The sequence below is a fragment of the Biomphalaria glabrata genome, chromosome 16 (genome assembly GCF_947242115.1).
Source record: "Biomphalaria glabrata chromosome 16, xgBioGlab47.1, whole genome shotgun sequence".
NCBI classification, from domain to species: Eukaryota; Metazoa; Mollusca; class Gastropoda; family Planorbidae; genus Biomphalaria; species Biomphalaria glabrata.
Genome location: NC_074726.1, coordinates 15,750,459 through 15,770,632, shown reverse-complemented (window position 1 = coordinate 15,770,632; position 20,174 = coordinate 15,750,459). Strand labels below are relative to the sequence as shown.

The following is a 20,174-nucleotide window of genomic DNA, read 5'->3' as shown; positions in this document are numbered from 1 at the left end:
TTCATTATGCCATATACATTAAGTTCTACATCACTTCATTATGCCATATACATTAAGTTCTACATCACTTCATTATGCCTTATACATTAGGTTCTACATCACTTCATTATACCATATACATTAAGTTCTACATCACTTCATCATGCCATATACATTAAGTTCTACATCACTTCATTATGCAATATATATTAAGTTCTACATAACTTCATTATGCCATATACATTATTAAGTTATACATCACTTCATTATGCCTTATACATTAAGTTCTACATCACTTCATTATGCCATATACATTAAGTTCTACATCACTTCATTATGCCTTATACATTAAGTTCTACATCACTTCATCATGCCATATACATTAAGTTATACATCACTTCATTATGCAATATATATTAAGTTCTACATCACTTCATTTACCATATACATTATTAAGTTATACATCACTTCATTATGCCATATACATTAAGTTCTACATCACTTCATTATGCCTTATACATTAAGTTATACATCACTTCATTTTTTCTTATACATTAAGTTCTACATCACTTCATCATGCCATATACATTAAGTTATACATCACTTCATTATGCAATATACATTAAGTTCTACATCACTTCATTATGCCATAAACATTAAGTTCTACATCACTTCATTATGCCCTATACGTTAAGTTATACATCACTTCATTATGCCATATACATTAAGATATACATCACTTCATTATACCATATACATTAAGTTATACATCACTTCATAATGCCATATGATAATCTTAAGTTTCAAACATGTCAAACGTATGTCGTCTTATCATAAAATTGTAAAAATAAATGAACAAATATAACAATATCAACTAGATCTAAAAGTACAGTTAGTACGCACTTATCGTGGTAACAAAAGGGAAGATGAAATAGAGTGTTTTTTTTTCGTCTCCTACCTGAGACATTGACCAGATTGATCCTGTTGTTTTTCTGTTCAGTACAAAGCAGGATGCGCCTGAAAACTAAATTTACTTCTCTTGATGAACGAGCCCGGATCAAGTCTCCATGTAAACGTCAGCTCTATCAAGTATTTTTTCCTTTCTAATATAGGCCTATTTAACATTTCGCAAATTTTTTTTTCCATTTTTTTTAACAAGGTGTCTTTAGTTTTTAACAATCTCTAACAATCGAGATAAGCGAATTTTATATTCTTAAAACAATGAGATTTACTTTACATCATTGGGAAAAATGTTCTCTCTGGAGTTTGTTAATAAAAACAAACTTGAAAACACACACACAATTTAAACTGGAACCGCAATCTCAAAATGTCACACCTCAACTGACAACTGAATTGATGCATTGCTCAAACCTGCCAGGCCACTAAGTTCTACGCTCTTTCATCATCCCACTTGTAGCATCCTTCTAACAGAATGTAACATAGGACATTTGATATGGCATAAGAACATTTGTTTGTGGAACATTTGTTTGTGGAACATTTGTTTGTAGACTAGATTATCTGTATGTACACATGTTTGTGGACAAGATTATCTGTATGTACACATATTTGTGGACTAGATTATCTGTATGTATACATATTTGTGGACTAGATTGTCTCTATGTACACATATTTGTGGACTAGATTATCTGTATGTACACATTTGTGGACTAGATTATCTGTATGTACACATATTTGTGGACTAGATGATCTGTATGTACACATATTTGTGGACTAGATTATCTGTATGTACACATATTTGTGGACTAGATTATCTGTATGTACACATATTTGTGGACTAGATTATCTGTATGTACACATATTTGTGGACTAGATTATCTGTATGTTAACATGTTTGGACACTGAAGTATTTTATTTGAATGAACACACACGTTGTGGATGAGTTGTATTTGTTTACAAACCCAAAGTAATGGTTATGAGAGACACAACACAACTATATGGCATAACGTTGAATTGTGGTTTATAACATTTGCATTTGTCATGAAAGCTGTGATTTGACGTTGTTTGTATATATTGTGACATTTATTTGCTATTTGATCCTAGTTGTAGAAGATATATTTTATTACGTACGAAAATAATCTTAGGTGTTTGTAATATAAAACATATAGTAAAACAATTAATTGTTGTTTCAATACATTTGTATTTGGCTTTGCCATTTAACGTTTTTTTTTTTGTAAATACTAAAGAGTGCAATTCTTTCCGGGCTACGCAGACCCAACTGTGACCTATATATTTCGTCACATTCTGAGCTGACACATTTCGTATTCTTTCCATTTTGTAATAAACCACTTTTATTAAATTTTATTTTCCTCTAAAGTCATATTTAGATTGAAACAACCCTTCTACATGATGATTTAAAAATGGTTGGTAATGTTCCTTTGGAGGTGGGGGGGGGGGGGTGAACAATGATTTCACATTTTTTTGTTTCCTATTGAACAACGTAAACAACAGCTTATTGTTAATCTATCTAGTAGAAATATTAATTCATTTATGTATTGCATTGTTCATGCATTCTCAATGTGTTTTGGTCCAATCTACTTTGTAGACAAATGGAGTGGGGGGAGGGGGGGAGAAAGTGTAGGTGCTGCCTAACAAAAACAATGTAACATTTCAAATTATTGATGTAGTTCGGCATTAGAATCGAGGCTTTATTAGAGTTACCCAAACCACACATTCCCACCAAGACTATAACTGCAGGACTTTACTTAGATCTGAATTGGAGGCATACATATACCTGTTATGAGTTGAATAAAAGATCTTCACAATGACCCGTTTCGAAGAAAACAAAACCGGTAGCACACTTGCGAGGATCGAGGTATAGGATCTAAAATGTCCTATTCTAATGAAACAATGCTAAACTGTTTCAAATACTTTTGGCTCCGATCTCCTGCTTTATCAGGTTTCACAGTAGAAAATCTATATAGTATAAAAAAAATTTTAAAGTGATATTCTTGAACTAAAGCAATACAAAACAAAAACCATTAAGACCTTGTTAGCATGTGAGTTTCTGAGAAGATGAACAAATGTATTGGTTCAGTCAAAACACAAAGTAGTTCCAACTCCAACTGAAAACTTGGTTGTACACTAATACCACTTCACTTCGCCTATTTACACGTAGGACCAGCCCGAGGTTCAGAGGCGCGCCGTGGAACGTTGACTCAAAGTGACCCAGGAATCTCCGGCTTGACCTCCAGTCGAAACATAACGGTACAAAGTGAAGATCCGAGGGGCTATCCAGAGCATCAGGTGCTTGTACCACGGAGACTGTCACGAGCACAACAGGAAGTGGACACACTTTCTATTCTACACAGTTCAGTGACTTGTTTTCAACAAGATTAATATTAATAGTATGCATTTTGGATTGTCGTCAAGATAATTTAAACCCTGATACAGATAGTCCAACTTTTGAACCCTTATAATCATGAGTTTAAACCCTTATAATCATGAGTTTAAACCCTTATAGGCCTAATCACGAGTTTAAACCCTGATAGTCTCAAGTTTAAACCCTGATAATCACGAGTTTGGACCCTGATAGTCACCAGTTTAAACCCTTATAGTCAGGGCCAGATTTTGAGATCTGGAGGGCAAGGAAGGAGAGGAGGCTCCTAATTAGTTTCCGAATCAAAGAAACCATTTCTTTCCCGACAAGCCTTTAAAAAATGTAGTACGAACAAATACAATTATTTCTAAAAAGAATGTAGTGATTATTAAAGTCAAACACAATTCATTAAAAAATAATCTAGCGCCCAAAGTAAATCGAAATTAGGATTTGTAAAATCTAAATTATGGAGGCCCTACATTTTGTGGAAGCCCGCCCCACCTGCCCTACCCAAATAGTACAACCTTGCACTCACTCGTCCCGCCCCATCCTACAAAGGTTTTGTGTTAAAACGTCATCATTTTGTGAACTATGAGGACTATAGATTAAGGCCAAGATTATGAAAAAGCAATGATAAATAAGTGATTTAGGATCAGTTTAACGCACTCATCCTTAATCTTTGGAATCGAAGACATTTCCATTGTTATTATTAACTATGTTTACGAGGGTTGGGTGTGGACAGCACACAATTTAAATCAATTTTACTTATCCCAACAATATATCCTTTAAAGCCGAGTGGCCAGCAAATTGCAAATATAAATCTCTTTCCAGACCAACGAGCTGGACAGTTTTTAAGAGCCTTGTACCTCACTCAAAAACATCGCAAGTTTCAAGCGAATGCATTCAAAATATTGAATACAAATGTAACGCTTAGACTAGTACATTTTCAAAGTAATAAATATTAGACTTCAAGTACAATAGTGTGTATTCGTTTCAATCTTTGACAAAATGGGGTGGGGGGAAGGGGGTTCAACGTGGACACTTAATCCAACAAACAAAAATTAATAAGCTTGAGAACACCCACACACTTGATGAGAAAAGACGTGTCGACATTTATGCAAAGCAAACATTCTACGTATGACATCTATATAGGTAGGCCTATGCTTCATATAATTTATGTAGGCATGTTTCATAATTGTGTTTGTTTCTTCATGCAGGTCAAGATCGATGTACAAGTCCCTGGACATAGGTCCCAGGACACAAATGTTAGACAAACAAGCCTTGTCCAACCAAGTCCTAGACACCATAGAAACACAGTGTTGATTCTAGGTGTAATTTGAACTTTCTGGTGGGACATTTCCCTAGTACTAAAACATTGATCTTGGAGATATTTTCTTATGTGATAAAAGTGAAGTGACTTCATGTTGTACCTGAAAGATTTCGACATCAATCAATAGGATTATTGCAATGGATTTTGTTGTATCTATTTCTCACAATGGTGATGCTATGTGACAAGTTCTTGGATCTTTACATTCATAACTTCGGTCTCTTTTAAGAGCTTTCAAAGTGAAACACAAGTGATTGGGAGAAATATTACTTTTTCTTCTTGGATATAACCATAAAGAGAGATGAAACATTTCCTATAAGGTGTTTACTATTGGTATTAAAGTGGACCGGTCTTACTGTAGCTGAACATACTCAAAGCGAAAGAAAATGGATGTGCGGTTGGTCTCTAGTTGGTGTCTTCTACTAGCCACGTCCGGGCTTATGTCTAGTACATCGTCACAGGGTAAGTGTCTGATATAAGTTTAGTAAGGGGGCTGGTTAGGGGCAAAATATATCAGCAAAAACCCTTGCTGACTCATTACTAATTCTCTCAGTAGCGGTAGACGAAACCATAGGAACATCTAACCTGTTCTTACTTAGATCTAGTGTCTACCTTGAGTAACTAACCCTAACCTTAAGGCTTATCAAGTCTGAATCCAGTACTGCCAACTTGATATACGTTTTCATAAAGCCGACATACCACAGACCTATATATATATAATATATCTAGACTGGACATAGAGATCTTTTAACACTACAAAAACAAATTATTAAAAACTTTAAAAAAGCTGAAACAAGACATTGTTTTGTCAACTAGTTATAAGAAGTCAAGTTTTTTGTTACAATGTGAAGTTTCTATGTTAGGGGAGCTGTCGTTATGTTGAATGATACAAAATAATTATGTTGGGGGGCGTTAGAATGCGGGCCGCTCTACTGAAGAATGCAAGCGCCAAACAGTGTGTGTTTCATTGGAGGATAAACAAATAAATCATATGTTGTACGTGAGGGGGGGACGGTATATTCCTATTACTTACCTTGGGCCTAGAACAACTAACATTTGACAGTTCTGACTACTCGGGACCCACTTCATTTTTTTACTCAATCGATGCTTATTTAAATTGTAAATTGTCATTTATACAGAATCGTCTTTATAACTTGAGGTCCTCAACACTGAGGTCTTCTACATTGAGGTCTTCTACATTAAGGTCTTCCACATTGAGGTCTTCTACATTAAGGTCTTCTACATTAAGGTCTTCTACATTAAGGTCTTCCACATTGAGGTCCTCCATTTTATTCAGCCACAGAAAGAAAACAATGAGATATCGCACAATTCTAACTTACAAAGAGACAAAAACACGATTTCCAAGCGACGTCTTTTTTTTTCTTCTCTCATTTGTGTTTTTATTAGCGGCCCCCGAAAGGGGAAAAGACGCTATTAGTTTTGTGCGAAATGTCTGTCCGTCTGTCCCGTTTAGTTCTCGTAAACTAGAAAAGATATTGAAAATCCGACATCACAATATTTTAGACCATTCAAAGTTCTGATGCAACGGCTACTTTTTTTTTTCCTGAAAGCGAAATTTCTAATTTTTAAAATTAATTATGCAAGCAGTTTTTTAAAGAGAAAAAGCTAATTAGTATGCATTTTAAGTTAAACCTAATTTAGAACGAATAGTAATCTTATAAACTCCATTTTCATTAAAATTTTTTTTGAAATGAAATTTTTTTTGAGAATTCAAGTATAAAAATTAAATTTCAAAAATATTCATTATATGCTATTGGAAATAAATAACGCCATATACAAAGCAATTTAAATCGTTAAAATATTAGGACAACCTAAATGTAACTATATGCATTGCTATGTTTTGCAATCATTGTACTTTAAAATGTAAATACTTAATTTGTACGCTTACTAATAAAATATGCATCTTTTTGTTATTAAAAATAAAAAAAAAAAAAAGCCCAATAAAGAGGCCAATAGCCCAAAAAAGAGGCAATGCCCAAAAAAGAGGCAAAGAAAAGAGGCAAAGGCCCAAGGATTCCTAGGATGTAAACAGCTCGACAACTGAAGTCAAAAGCTAAAAAGCTGAGGTATCAAAAAAAAAAAAAAAAAAAAATTAAGCATTTTCAAAATAATTACATTATGTAAAGACCAGGAGAGGCTCCGTAAAGCGCTTAGCTTCCGAACCGAGGGTCCCGGGTTCGAATCCTGGTGAAGACTATGATTTTCAACTTCGGAATCCTTGGGCGCCTCTGAGTCTACCCAGCTTTAATGGGTACCTGACATTAGTTGGGGAAAAGTAAAGGCGGTTGGTCGTTGTGCTAGCTACATGACACCCTCGTTAACCGTATTAGCGGCCCCCGAAAGGGGAAAAGACGCTCCGTCCGTCCCGATTAGATCTCGTAAACTAGAAAAGATATTGAAAATCCGACATCACAATATTTTAGACCATTCAATGTTCTGATGCAACGGCTACTATTTTTTTTCCTGAAAGCGAAAAATCTAATTTTTAAAATCAGTTATGCAAGCAGTTTTTTAAAGAGAAAAAGCTAATTAGTATGCATTTTAAGTTTGAACCTAATTTAGAACGAATAGTAATCTTATAAACATTATTTTCTTGAACATTTTTTAATGTACTGCGCTAGAGAATTCGAATAAGAGATGAAGCATTTTCAAAGCAATTACATTAAGTAAAGACCAGGAGAGGCACGGTAAAGCGCTTAGCTTCCGAACCGAGGGTCCCGAATTCGAATCCTTGGGCGCCTCTCAGTCTACCCAGCTCCGATGGGTACCTGACATTAGTTGGGGAAAAGCAAAGGCGGTTGGTCGTTGTGCTGGCTACATGACACCCTCGTTAACCGTAGGCCACAAAAACAGATGAACTTTACATCATCTGCCCTATAGACCACAAGGTCTGAAAGGGGAACTAGTTAGGCCAGGTTCACATTTAACTTCTCATTCACCTATCCTTTGATCTGCTGGACCGTTGGGGCACTACACAAGATCTGTCAACCTTTTTTCTCCATTCTTATCTCTCATTTGTCTTTGATATAATTTCATTTGGATGTTCTTTCTGAAAATATTGAAGCCTGCCTGGGTGGACCAATTCGGGGGCCGATTTTAAGTTTGTGTTTCCACACAAACTGTCTTTGTAACCCTGTTAGACGAGCTAACAGTGACACAATGATGCTCAAACTTTATTCAATACGTTTTTCGACTGCTTCGTAGCAGCGTCGGTCTTAGGCCACAGTGGGCCACACACTTTCAAAGGCTCCGCGCTAATTCTTGGTGAATATTATTCAATTAAACCATTATATTACAAATATTACATGTTTCCTGCGGCCTACTGATTTTCCACGGGTTCATCGAAATCTCCTGTAAAAAAAGACAAAATTGTCGTATTGGGATTTCATTCAATTACTTGAGGTCAGCAATTTACGCAGATAGATTGAACAATTTGGCAATATTTGCTATTGCTTTTGATCGTGATCTAAGTAGGAAACATAATTTTGATGATATACTGTACGACTTCGCTACACGCAAGGCTCGTAAAATTAACTTGATCGTGATATTGTACTTAGTAAAGAATAAATAAAATGCAAAATCGAATTTATTACTAACACAAAATCTTAATTTTCAATTATTACCCTTATCCCTACCCAGACTGGGTCCTGCACAATCCGTTTCGCATTGGGCCCGCAATAGTTCGTACTATAAAGTATCATATTGAGAAAGAACGAATAAAAAGCGAGCATTTTTTTATTATTTTGAAATGAGGAGTAAGTATTGACGTTTTAAAACACAAAATTTAGTGATGAAAGAAAAACAACGAAAGAAGTACTTCTAGTTTTAACCTTTGGCGCAGGTGGGTAGGGTTGGAAAAATAAAGAGGACATGGTGTTCAAATATTTCATTTTTATTTGTTTCGCCAAATATTTCAATGTGAAACTAGGAAGATCTAAATGCATATTTTATTGCTGTTTTGTCAAATGTCCAAAGTAATTCGTTTTAAGTCTTCCTGATTCAAACTTCCCGCGCAAGAAATCTTCTGTACCGTTTTGCTTTGACTGAGTTTTTGTGACCTGCATCGTTTGTAAGAAGTACTGATAATAGAATGTCATTGGACAATAGAAGACTAATGGACATTTGTTAGAAGCTGTGATAATAGATGATAATCGTACATTTGTAAGAAGCTGTGATAATAGATGATAATCGTACATTTGTAAGAAGCCGTGATAATAGATGATAATCGTACATTTGTAAAAAGCTGTGATAATGGAAGGTAATTGGACTGGGTTGAAAAATGATCACTAATTAAGCCTATAAATTATACACAACAAGTCGCTGTCTTATTAAAAGTAAGTCAGACACTTTCAGATTTGACTCAACTCGGTGTCATTAATTAAAACACCACAAAGTGCACCTAGGCGGAGATAATGAATGTTTTGCTTACAGTACAAACTGGTATGTCGTAACTTGACTTCCTTGTTTGAGTATAAATATAATCCAACTCAAAATTAACTGTATGAAGACCAAACAGAAAGTGGGTGAGAGAGAATGGTGGAATAAACTAGGCCTATAATAAATACGTTTATCAGGTTATCAGGTGGAAACAATATTGTCTTACAATTTTACTTTACTACCATTTGCTAGTATAGGTTGAAACAAAACCTCATATGACGTTTAATAATAGGAATCTAATTTACTCCCAAAAAAACAAAGTCGACCGTTCAAACCTACAATACACACATGAAATCCTGCTGAAACAATTTATGGAGCTTGTGTTTTCATCTAATAGTTTTCTGATCTCAGTACCGTTTTCATCAAACCAGTCCTGATGCTTTCTCTCCATAGGTCCGAGTATGCTTAGTGCTGTGCAATAGAAAATTACAGATACCGAATTCCATAAAGGGTACAAATTTCTTTCAGTCGCTGGGCTCCATTAATAAAGTTCAGTGTATAGCGGAATATACTTTTTTTTTTGTTTTAAATAGTGGAAATGGCGCCGGGACCCCACTGGTGTAGCTCTCAGTGCTCCCCAGACCCCCTGGCTGGCAAGGTCTTTCCACTAACTCCAGGAAGAACCTATTCTAGGGTACTATAAACGTCTTCCGAAAGAATGAAGGGTAGTAAAGATTAATTAAGTACATATATATAAAGAAAGAAAAAAATTCCACCCACCCACCCCCACCACGTTGAAAAAAATCCTGGCTACGCCCCTGTTTTCGTATGTTGAAATTGTGTGTCTGTCGCTAGTGAGGCATTGTCTCATTCAAGCTGATTGGGATTTAAGCTGTCTGAATGTATTAGGCGCCTTTTTTTTTATATCTTACACCTTTCACTTCCTGCTGACGTTTCTCTCTCTCTCTCTCTCTCATACAAAGGGCAAACAAAGATCTTCGTATCTTATATAATACAAACGTTGCTTCAAAAAAGAAGATCAAGAACAAGTAACATTAATTATAATGGAAGCCACACGTTTGACTATACTAGTTAAATAATGTCTTCCAATAACTGGGAGATTCTGCACCACAACGTCTTCTGCAGATTTTAACATCGACAATTAAAAAGATATTCATTCAATCTATAGCCTTCGACTTAACAGCTAGTCACTGTGAGAAGGTACAACGTGACAACGTAGTCGCCTGGAGTCACCCCCTCTGATAATAGTTCAGGTCAACTTGCCATGGGAACATTATCATCTTGTAAAATTAGATATTCTGTGATGGGAAAGCATTATGTTCATAATTAATCGGCTAATGGAACAATAACAAGTAACTTGAGAAGACCTCCTGGTCAGGTAAATCACTTAGAAAAACAACTTTCCTTAATTAAATTACATGGGAGATTACGCAGAAAAACTAGGATAGATTCCTTTCGCGATGTCCTCCACCTGTTGAAAAAATAGCACTGTAATATAAAATAACACGCAGTTTATATTAGGCTTGTGACCACCTTCCCAGATATTGTCATGATAATTTCATTTTCTAGCTCTTCTTTAAATTGTTGAAATTGTAGAATGTGCATATTCTGTTCGATGCATTAATTTCAGAAATTTAAATGTGTTTGACTAGACTCACTAGAGTAACACCAAAAATCAGTAAAATCCTTAAACTTAACACTTCAGGAAAAATCAACAATACACGGAACACTTAATCACAAATTTAAAAATAATAATGATAATAAAATACTAAAAAAAAACTGAAAGATAAAGACTTATTGCTTATTATATGTACAACGAATTCTTTTATGTGTTCTTTCTTACTTTGTACAATTAGAGCATGGAAATGGTTGCTTGAGTCAGTCAGGAAAACCAATGAACTAGTAAAGATTCTCTAATCAACATGCGCTAGATACCGCTAGTAGGCCTACAATGACACATGGATACACTTAGAGCTTGACTACCTAAAAGATGTACATTAACACAGAGTGATTTTAAAATTATTTTTGTTTGCATGATCTTTAAACTATTTTCCAGTCCCTTACTATTGTAAGAGCGAGGTATTTATAGTGAATGTGTTGGATGAGTCAGGTATGGTTAGGGAATGTGGTGGGTGTGTGAGGTATATTTAGGGAATGTGGTGGGTGTGTGAGGTATAGTTAGGGAATCTGTGGGAGGAGTCAGGTATATTTAGGGAATGTGGTGGATGTGTGAGGCAATGTGGGACGGTAACAGATTTTTACAAACTTTATATCAACTCGCTCTGTCTGTCTATTTAGTAAAAGGTCTGTACAGTGTACACGTTATTTCTCCGACACCCAATCTCGAATCAAGCTGAAATTTTGCAACCATTTCTTTTACCAGACAACACAAGAATCAATTTTTAAAAAAATTAACCAATTAGTTAATTAACTATTGAAAAATTAATTATTTTGTTTGGTATATCGAACAAAGGAAAGCAATTGTACTTGAATGATGTGGTGGTATAAGCTGAATTAGTCACCTTTATAGGTAGTCGCTTTAAAGTAAGTTTGAAACAAGCAATAGATAACTATACAATCTTCTATTTTCATACACACCTCACTAGCAGAGTGGTTAGAATGTCAGCTCGAGTCACGAGTTCAAATTCAGGTCGACCCCGACCTTTTTTTTTTTTGTTATAAAGGCTTTAAAAAAAAACGATTGCGGTAAAATTCACCGAGATATCCCTTTCTTTCTCCCCCCACCCCAACTGGTCCAGATAAGTGATAGGATTATATCTAAAAGCATGAAAAAGCGCTAAACAAAAACAATTGTTAAAAATATTTCTAATCACACAGATTTATTGTTATTAGCCTAGACTCTAGAGTTAATTACAAGACTGATTCAAACTGATACAACTACACTTCGTACACGTTTTTTGTTTTATTTAAGTTTTTTTTTTTTTAAATCTTTTTCTTGTTACAATTTTGGTTTTGAGAGTGGGCGTGTTTTTCTCTTCAACTGTAACCAAACAAAAAGACTTTCTGTTACGTGTGCTGGCACAACTGTCCATAACAGAATACACTGGTGAGTGTCGTGTGTGTTGGTGTGTAATGAATACATTAACTCCATGTTAGACATCAGCACGCCGGTGACGTCATTTGATGGATGACGACACGTCATTGTTCTCCTTGCTGACAGAGAAGTTCAGGGTCAATCTAGACTGGAGGATTTTCTTTTTTCTTTCTGTAACAGGCTCATTTTCAACCTGAATTGTTATATATCCTGTATTGTTACATAACCTGTATTTTTACACAACAATATTTATTTTAGTTTTATACTGTACTTAAACATAAATAGTAATTCTAAGTTCTCATGGGGATCACTCTAGCAAGTAATTTGATAACAAAGTTTTGATAGTGAAAGATAATGAAAATGATCTTTAGTAATGGAAGACAGATTCGTAGAAATTTATAAATATATAGATAGATAGATAGATATACAAACAGTGTATCTGTCTGTGAATAGATTTAAAATTTGGGCGCTTTATGAAGGGCATGGAGATGATGCACTCAGCCTCGTTCCCACCAACTACGGACATGTTCACTACGTGTTGTCTCCCCTACACCTCGTAACAACAGACCTGTGTAGGTAACAATACATCCAAATACAACCTCTAGAAACGTCTTGGAATAAATGTTAAGGGATAAATCAAAATAAGGACCAACAACAACGCCCTATAAATGACATGCCTAGTCACATACGAATTTTTATTGGTTTAATGTTGTTGCATGATCTCGAGTTGGGCCCACTAAAAAGTCCTTCCTAAATCACAAATATTATCTTGAAAAGTGTAAATGCGTTGATTGTAATCTAAAGAATCGAAAAAGAAGGAGCAGAACATAAGTAAGATAAAAAGAAACTATTGCTGGAATCCTGTGCAAACAAAAATGTAGTAAAATTATTAATGTTTTATCAAAAGCACTAGAGATTCACCAACCTTATGATAGCAGCATTTATGAATGAACAGGCTCAACATTATAAGAAACACTAATACCAAGACGACAAATATATATACTTTAGTCTATAAACAGGCTTTGCTGGAATATGAAACAATCTTGACAGTATTTATTTTACTGAACGTAAGGCTATTAAATTACTCTAAAACAAATGTTCTGATGTGTGTGAAGTCAGCGCTAAGATGCGGACAGTCAAGCTAGAATTTCCAATTTAATGAGAAAGCAGTGAGTAAAGTTCCCGTTTCAGACCTTGCGCTCTACAGGGCAGATGATGTTAAGGTCATGTTTCTTTGGCCAATGGTTAACAAACAAGGTGTCATGTGGCCAGCACAACAACCAAAACCAACCACATTTACTTTCCACAACTAAAGTCAGGTACCCGTTAGATTGGACTGACTCAGGGGGCCCTAAAATTCCCGCAATCGAAAATACCCGTCTTCGTCGACACTTGAACCCAAGACCCCAGGCTTAAACGCCAAGGGCTTAATCCCTCAGCCCGTGACTTTGTGCGATGGGCAGTTAAATAATGGAGGATGAAGAATTGTATTTGTAAAGTGAAGTTCATATGCCTGAGAAAATGGCGAGGAGCGAAACTGAATTATGAAGACAATGTTCGTTGATGGAGGATCTTCATGTACATGTTTATGTTAATGTATAACTTCTAAGGTAGCATGAGTTTGTTTACATTAAGAGAATCCCCATTCCAAGTGTTATACTTTATTCATTTAGTAATAGCACTTATTAGGAAGTTTCAAAATTATATACTAAATTATTTATATAGCTAACTACTTTCGAAACATTATTAAACTTTTCACAATGCTCTTGAGGTAGGTATAATTGGATGCCCATCATGTGGCATATACTTTGTGGGCCGGATTGTATAGAAATGCCCGTGCCGATTTTGAAACCCATTTGACACTTTAAACATGTTAATGTAAGTTCAGTGCTCCCTTTGATTGATTTCAATGAGAACGACCAGTCGACACACAACTTCTACTTCTAATACTACTTGACATATCCACAGAAACGCTCACTGTCCACACACACACTATAGATCTACGAATACAAATAAAATGGAAATCGCTAACTTAAAAAAATATGTTTCTCTTGTTGTTAAAATGGCTAATTAAAATGTCTTTATCCAGCAAAAGAAAATTTAAACAAGCAAAAATAAACCAAATCTTTAAAAAAAGAAAAAAAAAGCTGATCTAAGGGGAAGAACCCTGCACCTAGAACTATATCTTTCTGTAATGTAGATGTTACTTCCCTTACTCGATATCTAACAAATAATTACCAATAGTCAATTAACTAACTGGTTAATTTTTTAATTTAATAATGGTTAGTTTGGTAGGCCTACAATAAATAATTGTTTAAAGTTTTAACTTCATCCGAGAGTTTGTAGGACAAATAACGTGTACAATTATTATTATTGCTTTTATATAGCGCTACTTTCATGCTTATAGCATGCTCAGAGCGCTTGTGGACCAGTTGGGGGGGGGGGGGGAGGGGTATTTAGGCGCTCAGTAAACACAACTCTGCCCGAGTCGGGTGTCGAACCTCGAGCCCCCTTCTAGGTAGCCAAGCCAAGCAAAGTTCAAGCGCACTTGGCCTCTCGACCACGCTTCCCACAAAAAAAAATCAATTATCTGAGGGGACAGAACCTTAAATATTCAGCGATAGCCCTATCTTTGAATACTAAAGGATTACTTTCCTTTGTTGGTATCAAAACAAAATAATTAATTACCAATAATAAATTGACTTTACTTTAAATTGACTAACTTGTTAAAAATTGATTCATGCATTATCTACGTTAGTGAATAATTGTTCAAAGTTTCAGCTTGATCCGAGACTGGGTGTGGGAGAAATAACGTGGACACACTTTTGGCTAGACTGACAGAGTGAATCGATATAAGCTTTGTAAAAAAAACTAATCGCGAAGTCCACAGATTTCCATCTGACCTAAATCAAATTGTATTCAGTATACAAGGACAAAAAAATAATGAAAGAATGTTTTCATAACAAAGGGTCAGTCAAGCATGGTTTGGGTTGCCTTCACTAAACATGTAGCCTTAATGATTTGTTACTGTGTAGGGTCTACAAATCTGTATTTTTTTAACCTTCAGATGTCACCTGCATGCCTTGTTTTGAAGGTCAGTTTCAATGTAAAAATTGCCGATGTATTTTACAAACAGCACAGTGTGATCACAGCAATGACTGTGGTGATCTGAGTGATGAAAGAAACTGCAGTAAGTTTATTGACTTCATTTTTAGACTAGAAAATTATTTATTTACACATGCTAATTTACTGAACTGTGGACAGGAGTGGACAGATGTGGCTTACATGCCATATTGGGCAGCTCTGCATTATTTCATTATATTAGAGCAAAAAAAAAGTCATTTAAATCTGTTTTATAAGCCCAGTTTATATAAATTGTTATATTATTATTGTCAGGTGGGGTTAGTCGCTTAGATAGGGTATGATAGTATGGTCCCGGAGCCCCACTCTGATCAGTGTAATGCAAGACCCAACAGGTAATAACATACAGGAATACAAGCACCAAATAAACATTAGTCAACTAAACGGTAGTAACTAAAAGGCAATAGTTCAACACGAACACTGTTAATGTTAACGATAAGTGAAGTTACAAACTAGTTAACAACCCAAGCGGAAATTTAACAATTTAATGAACAGATAACATAGTATGATAAAATGATGAAGTCTTAATGGTAGTTACAACAGTAAGTACACATAATACAACTATTTACAATAGCTACAGCACACGTTAAAATACAGTGCCCCAGTCAAACATTGGTTTGCGAACGCCCTACAGACCAACAACTTCCTACATCTCATCAACGATAGCTAGGATCGGCTCCAAGGGCGGAAAGGCGACAATCTTTACCATAGCCCAAGCCTAATACCCCTTACAACAGGGAACCAAAAAAAAAGCAGCTACCCAGCTAACAAAAGAAGCTCTCTCTTGCGGGAACTAACGATGACGTAAACACACACATACACAATATTCTAGACAACAAAACGCACTTACAAGGAACTACTTCCTATACGCTAAAACACCAATATTAAATACAAAGAACTTCACGCGCGCACAACATCCCACCTCTCCCCCTAACTGGATCTTGCGAAGACAAGTTCAGTCTTCAAAAAAATAAATTGAAAACTGAAGTATATAGACAGCAAAAGGAGTTAGTAAACATTGCCCAAACCTGAAGCCGAAGAATACAACCTTCATAAAGTCAAAATTACATTATTATTTTTTTTGTTGTGCGAATCACACCAGTCTTGAGCATAAGTCTGCAAGTATATTGTCCTCTCCTTTTATATGACACACGTCGAAGGTGTAGTCCTGGAGCATCAGAGCCCACCTCGTAACCCGGTGGTTCGTAAAGTTCGTGCTCCGAAGGTACGCCAAGGCCTTGTGGTCAGTTTGAAGGTGGAATTTCTTTCCAGTGAGGTATCTGCCCAGTTTTCTAATGGCAAATACGATGATGGAATATCTCTGCTCCAGAGGCAACAACTTGCGACTCGCATACTTGACGGGATGCAGAACACCATTCACGCACTGGCTCAGTATAGCGGAGATTCCTTTGTCCGAAGCATCGGTCTGAAGAAAAAAGGGCAATGAAGGATCAGGCAAACGAAGAATGGGGTACCTACACAGATACGCCTGCACCCTGCTCAGAGCCTCCACGCACCTTAACAGACCGACCCCGACACGATAGATCAGCAAAAGGGTAAACCAGATCAGAGAATCTCGGTATGAACCTGCTGTAATAATTCACCAACCCAATGAGGCTACGAATCTCTTATTTTGTTGTGGGCGTTTTAAACTCTATAATTTTCTTAACATTACTAGGATCAGGCTTAACAACCCCCTGCCCTACATTATGTCCGAGAAACTTAACATTAGTGAACCCCACTTCTAATTTGGCTGGCTTTAACGTAAAACTATTTTCCCTAAGAGCGCCGAAAACATTACGGACACTTTTCAAATGTGTATCCCAATCTTCACTGAAGATACATATATCATCAAAATAAAATAAAACATTTTGCAAACCTTGCAACATACGTTTAACGACTCTATTAAAATGGTTTTGGAGCACCACTTAATCCAAAAGGTAAATAGTGAAACATATAATGTTCTCCCAATACACGACAAGCTGTGTATGGTTTACTTTCCTCACTAATGGGAATCTGCCAGTAACCTTTGGTAAAATCAACCAATGTAAAATATTTGGCCTTATACAATTTGTTAAACAACTCTTCTTGTTCTGGTATCACTTCAGCACGGATCTGAGTTGCATTATTGCGACAATTATGTCTAGTTAGGCCTATATAGATCTAGACATATCTAGTATCTAGAAGTCTATAATAATACCACTATCTCATAATTAAAAAAAAAACTGAGCTTGAAAAACAACGAAAATATGGGAACCTTGGCTTGGAGATTAAGCGTTTATGGAAATTATCTAAAATAACAATATACCCTATTGTCATATCAACCGAGGGAATAATAACAACTGACCTCACAGATACCTTCAAGGCCCTTGGCATTCCTAGGAACATTCTCGTTGCCTGTCAGAGGGCGGTAATTCTGCAGACCTGCCACATCACCAGAAAATTCCTCGGTGGAAACTGATAAAGGGACTACGATGAATTTTGTTTCCCTTTAACGAAACTCGACCCTGGCTTCGCCAGAGAATGAATACTCGCTCTTTTATAATAATAATAATAATAATAATAATAAAACAAGGTTTATCTTCGAGTTCCATGTCTATAGTCAAGGCATAAATTGGCGAAATAAAAAATCAACCACTTTTTTCCCGCATCCTAGTTCAAAGTTGATTTTTTTTTTAGGTTGATCTATCTTGATCTATATCTGGGCTACTCTCTAAAATATTAAGACATTAACTTAATTTTATAATCGCAGATCAATGTATCTATTAATATAAAATAATTATTTATTTTGTATTGTTTTCTTTTTTGAGCTTACCCTAGCTGTGCTGGGCATGAATATACCTGCAGTAATAAAGTTTGCATTTCACAAGAATGGGTTTGTGATGGTTCTGATGACTGCTCTGATGGAACAGATGAGCAGTATTGCAGTACGTAAGACGCTCTAAAATGATCCAATTAATATTATGTTATTATATTCTTTTTATCTTTAGTTATAAATATATTATCTAGATTAGACTGTTTTACCATAATTCAACATAGCCAATCCTCCATGATCCAACTGGTTAGGAAGGTACAACTGGCAACATAATACTAAAAGACCTAAATCTAGTGATCTAATGCCCATCCCATCATGGAGAGGTCACTGCTACAGACTAGATTTAGATCTAGTCTAGTAGATCTAATGGCCATTATAATATATAACAAGATCTATATTAATTATTAGATAGATCTGAGATGAACACCCCATTGGAACACATCAGAAAGAACTAATCCTCCCGTAACGCCTCCTAGCCCCCAGGATATACTATGATAAGAAAATATTTAAATTTAAACCCAATAATATTTTTTATATATTGATATTGAATGATATTCTAGATCAGTAGATCTATAAGTATAGACTAGACTCTAGTCCCTAGATCTATATATTTAATATATAGGTAGAGTTATAGAGTCTATAATGTCACTCTGTATTGATCTAAGTCTAATGTAATCTAGTACATAGTAGAAGTGACATGAGACTATGTGATAGGTCTAGATTGAGAACTATGCTTATTAAATTTATTGATATTGCTATTTAGTTGCTTTGACTTAGGTAATATGCGTTTTCAACAAGATTAGATATTCACAGATATTATATAGTATATAATAATAGACATTACTCAGTGACACATACTATATCTGACTATGCATTAGGCTTACTAGCTTTAGTTGGTGAAACATTGAATAGTACATTAACTTTCAACTTGGCTTAAGCATTTATCCACCTCATGATTTCATTTACAAAATACTTTACTTTAGCATTGCACATATTTGCATAATTCTTACTGTGAAATAAAATTTCCACAGGTAACTATGCCTGTCATCCCCAAGAATGGGCCTGTCCACACAGTGGTTTGTGCATACCCCTGTCTCACGTCTGTGATAAAACAAAGCATTGTGCTTCTGGAGGGGATGAAGATGGACTATGTGGTAAGACTGAAATGAATAATAATAGAAATAATTCATTCACTATTAATAATTAATAAAATAAAAAACAACATACTCTTTATGAATCTCACTTTATATGTTAATCATTTCTGAGCTGTTCTTTTTGCATCATATTAAATTTTTTAAAAAATTACTCATGTTTCTGGTGCTTATTTACTTCAAAATAACACATTCCATGTAAAAACTATATTATCATTTGGGCAATTTGTATTAATTTCAATTGATGTTTACATTTCAGATACCTCTTGTGCAGATCTGTCTTGTGATTATGGTTGTCATGCAACACCCAAAGGTGGACAGTGTTATTGTCAACTAGGCTATCAGATCAACAAGGAAGATAACAGAACATGCATTGGTACTGGTGCAATGTACTCATGATAGTTAGTTTTGTATCTCCTCTACTATGTATAAATAAACCAACTAGCTACTGAGCATGGGATGCTTGGTATTCCTCTCTCTATGCAACACTAAGACATTGTCTTTAGGATTAAGAAGAATCCAGTGTGTAATTATTTCCTATAAAATGTACACAATGTTAGGCGCTTCCATGCTGTGTCTTATGCAGATAAATCAAATGGAGGTAACTCTCAAATAGCGAAATAAATAACACAGGCAAAGGCCAACAATATAAGCTAGTTGACACTGATTATAGAACAAGAAGTTTAATAATAATGAAGGGAACTGTCAAATGTTGTCAAGCTTAATCTCCACATTTATAAAAAGCTCCCTCTCTCTGAAGCCATCAGGTGTAGTCTGTTTACGTTTCCTATTCTTCTTTTACTAGTCGGGTCATTGTCTCTAAGTCAAAACTTCCCCTATTTACGAAACAAATAACTAATTCCTAATCATGCCATAACAACAATCTTTCACTTTGAAGAATTGATGTGTGTATCTCATATCCCACTTTCTAGTTATTGATTTTTCTTGGA

The 20,174-nt window shown here is 35.4% G+C and overlaps 1 protein-coding gene across 1 annotated transcript in view; it reads left to right on the top strand.

The window, feature by feature from the left end:
- Positions 1 to 20,174, top strand: part of LOC106063406 (low-density lipoprotein receptor-related protein 2-like) — a 115,256-nt gene that overhangs the window by 25,926 nt on the left and 69,156 nt on the right. Inside the window, exons 2-6 of the mRNA XM_013221758.2 lie at positions 4,534 to 5,105; positions 15,185 to 15,307; positions 18,069 to 18,185; positions 19,105 to 19,227; positions 19,484 to 19,600. Of these exons, the coding sequence (XP_013077212.2) occupies positions 5,030 to 5,105; positions 15,185 to 15,307; positions 18,069 to 18,185; positions 19,105 to 19,227; positions 19,484 to 19,600 (556 nt within the window). The 5' untranslated portion in view covers positions 4,534 to 5,029. The remainder of the gene's footprint in view (positions 1 to 4,533; positions 5,106 to 15,184; positions 15,308 to 18,068; positions 18,186 to 19,104; positions 19,228 to 19,483; positions 19,601 to 20,174) is intronic.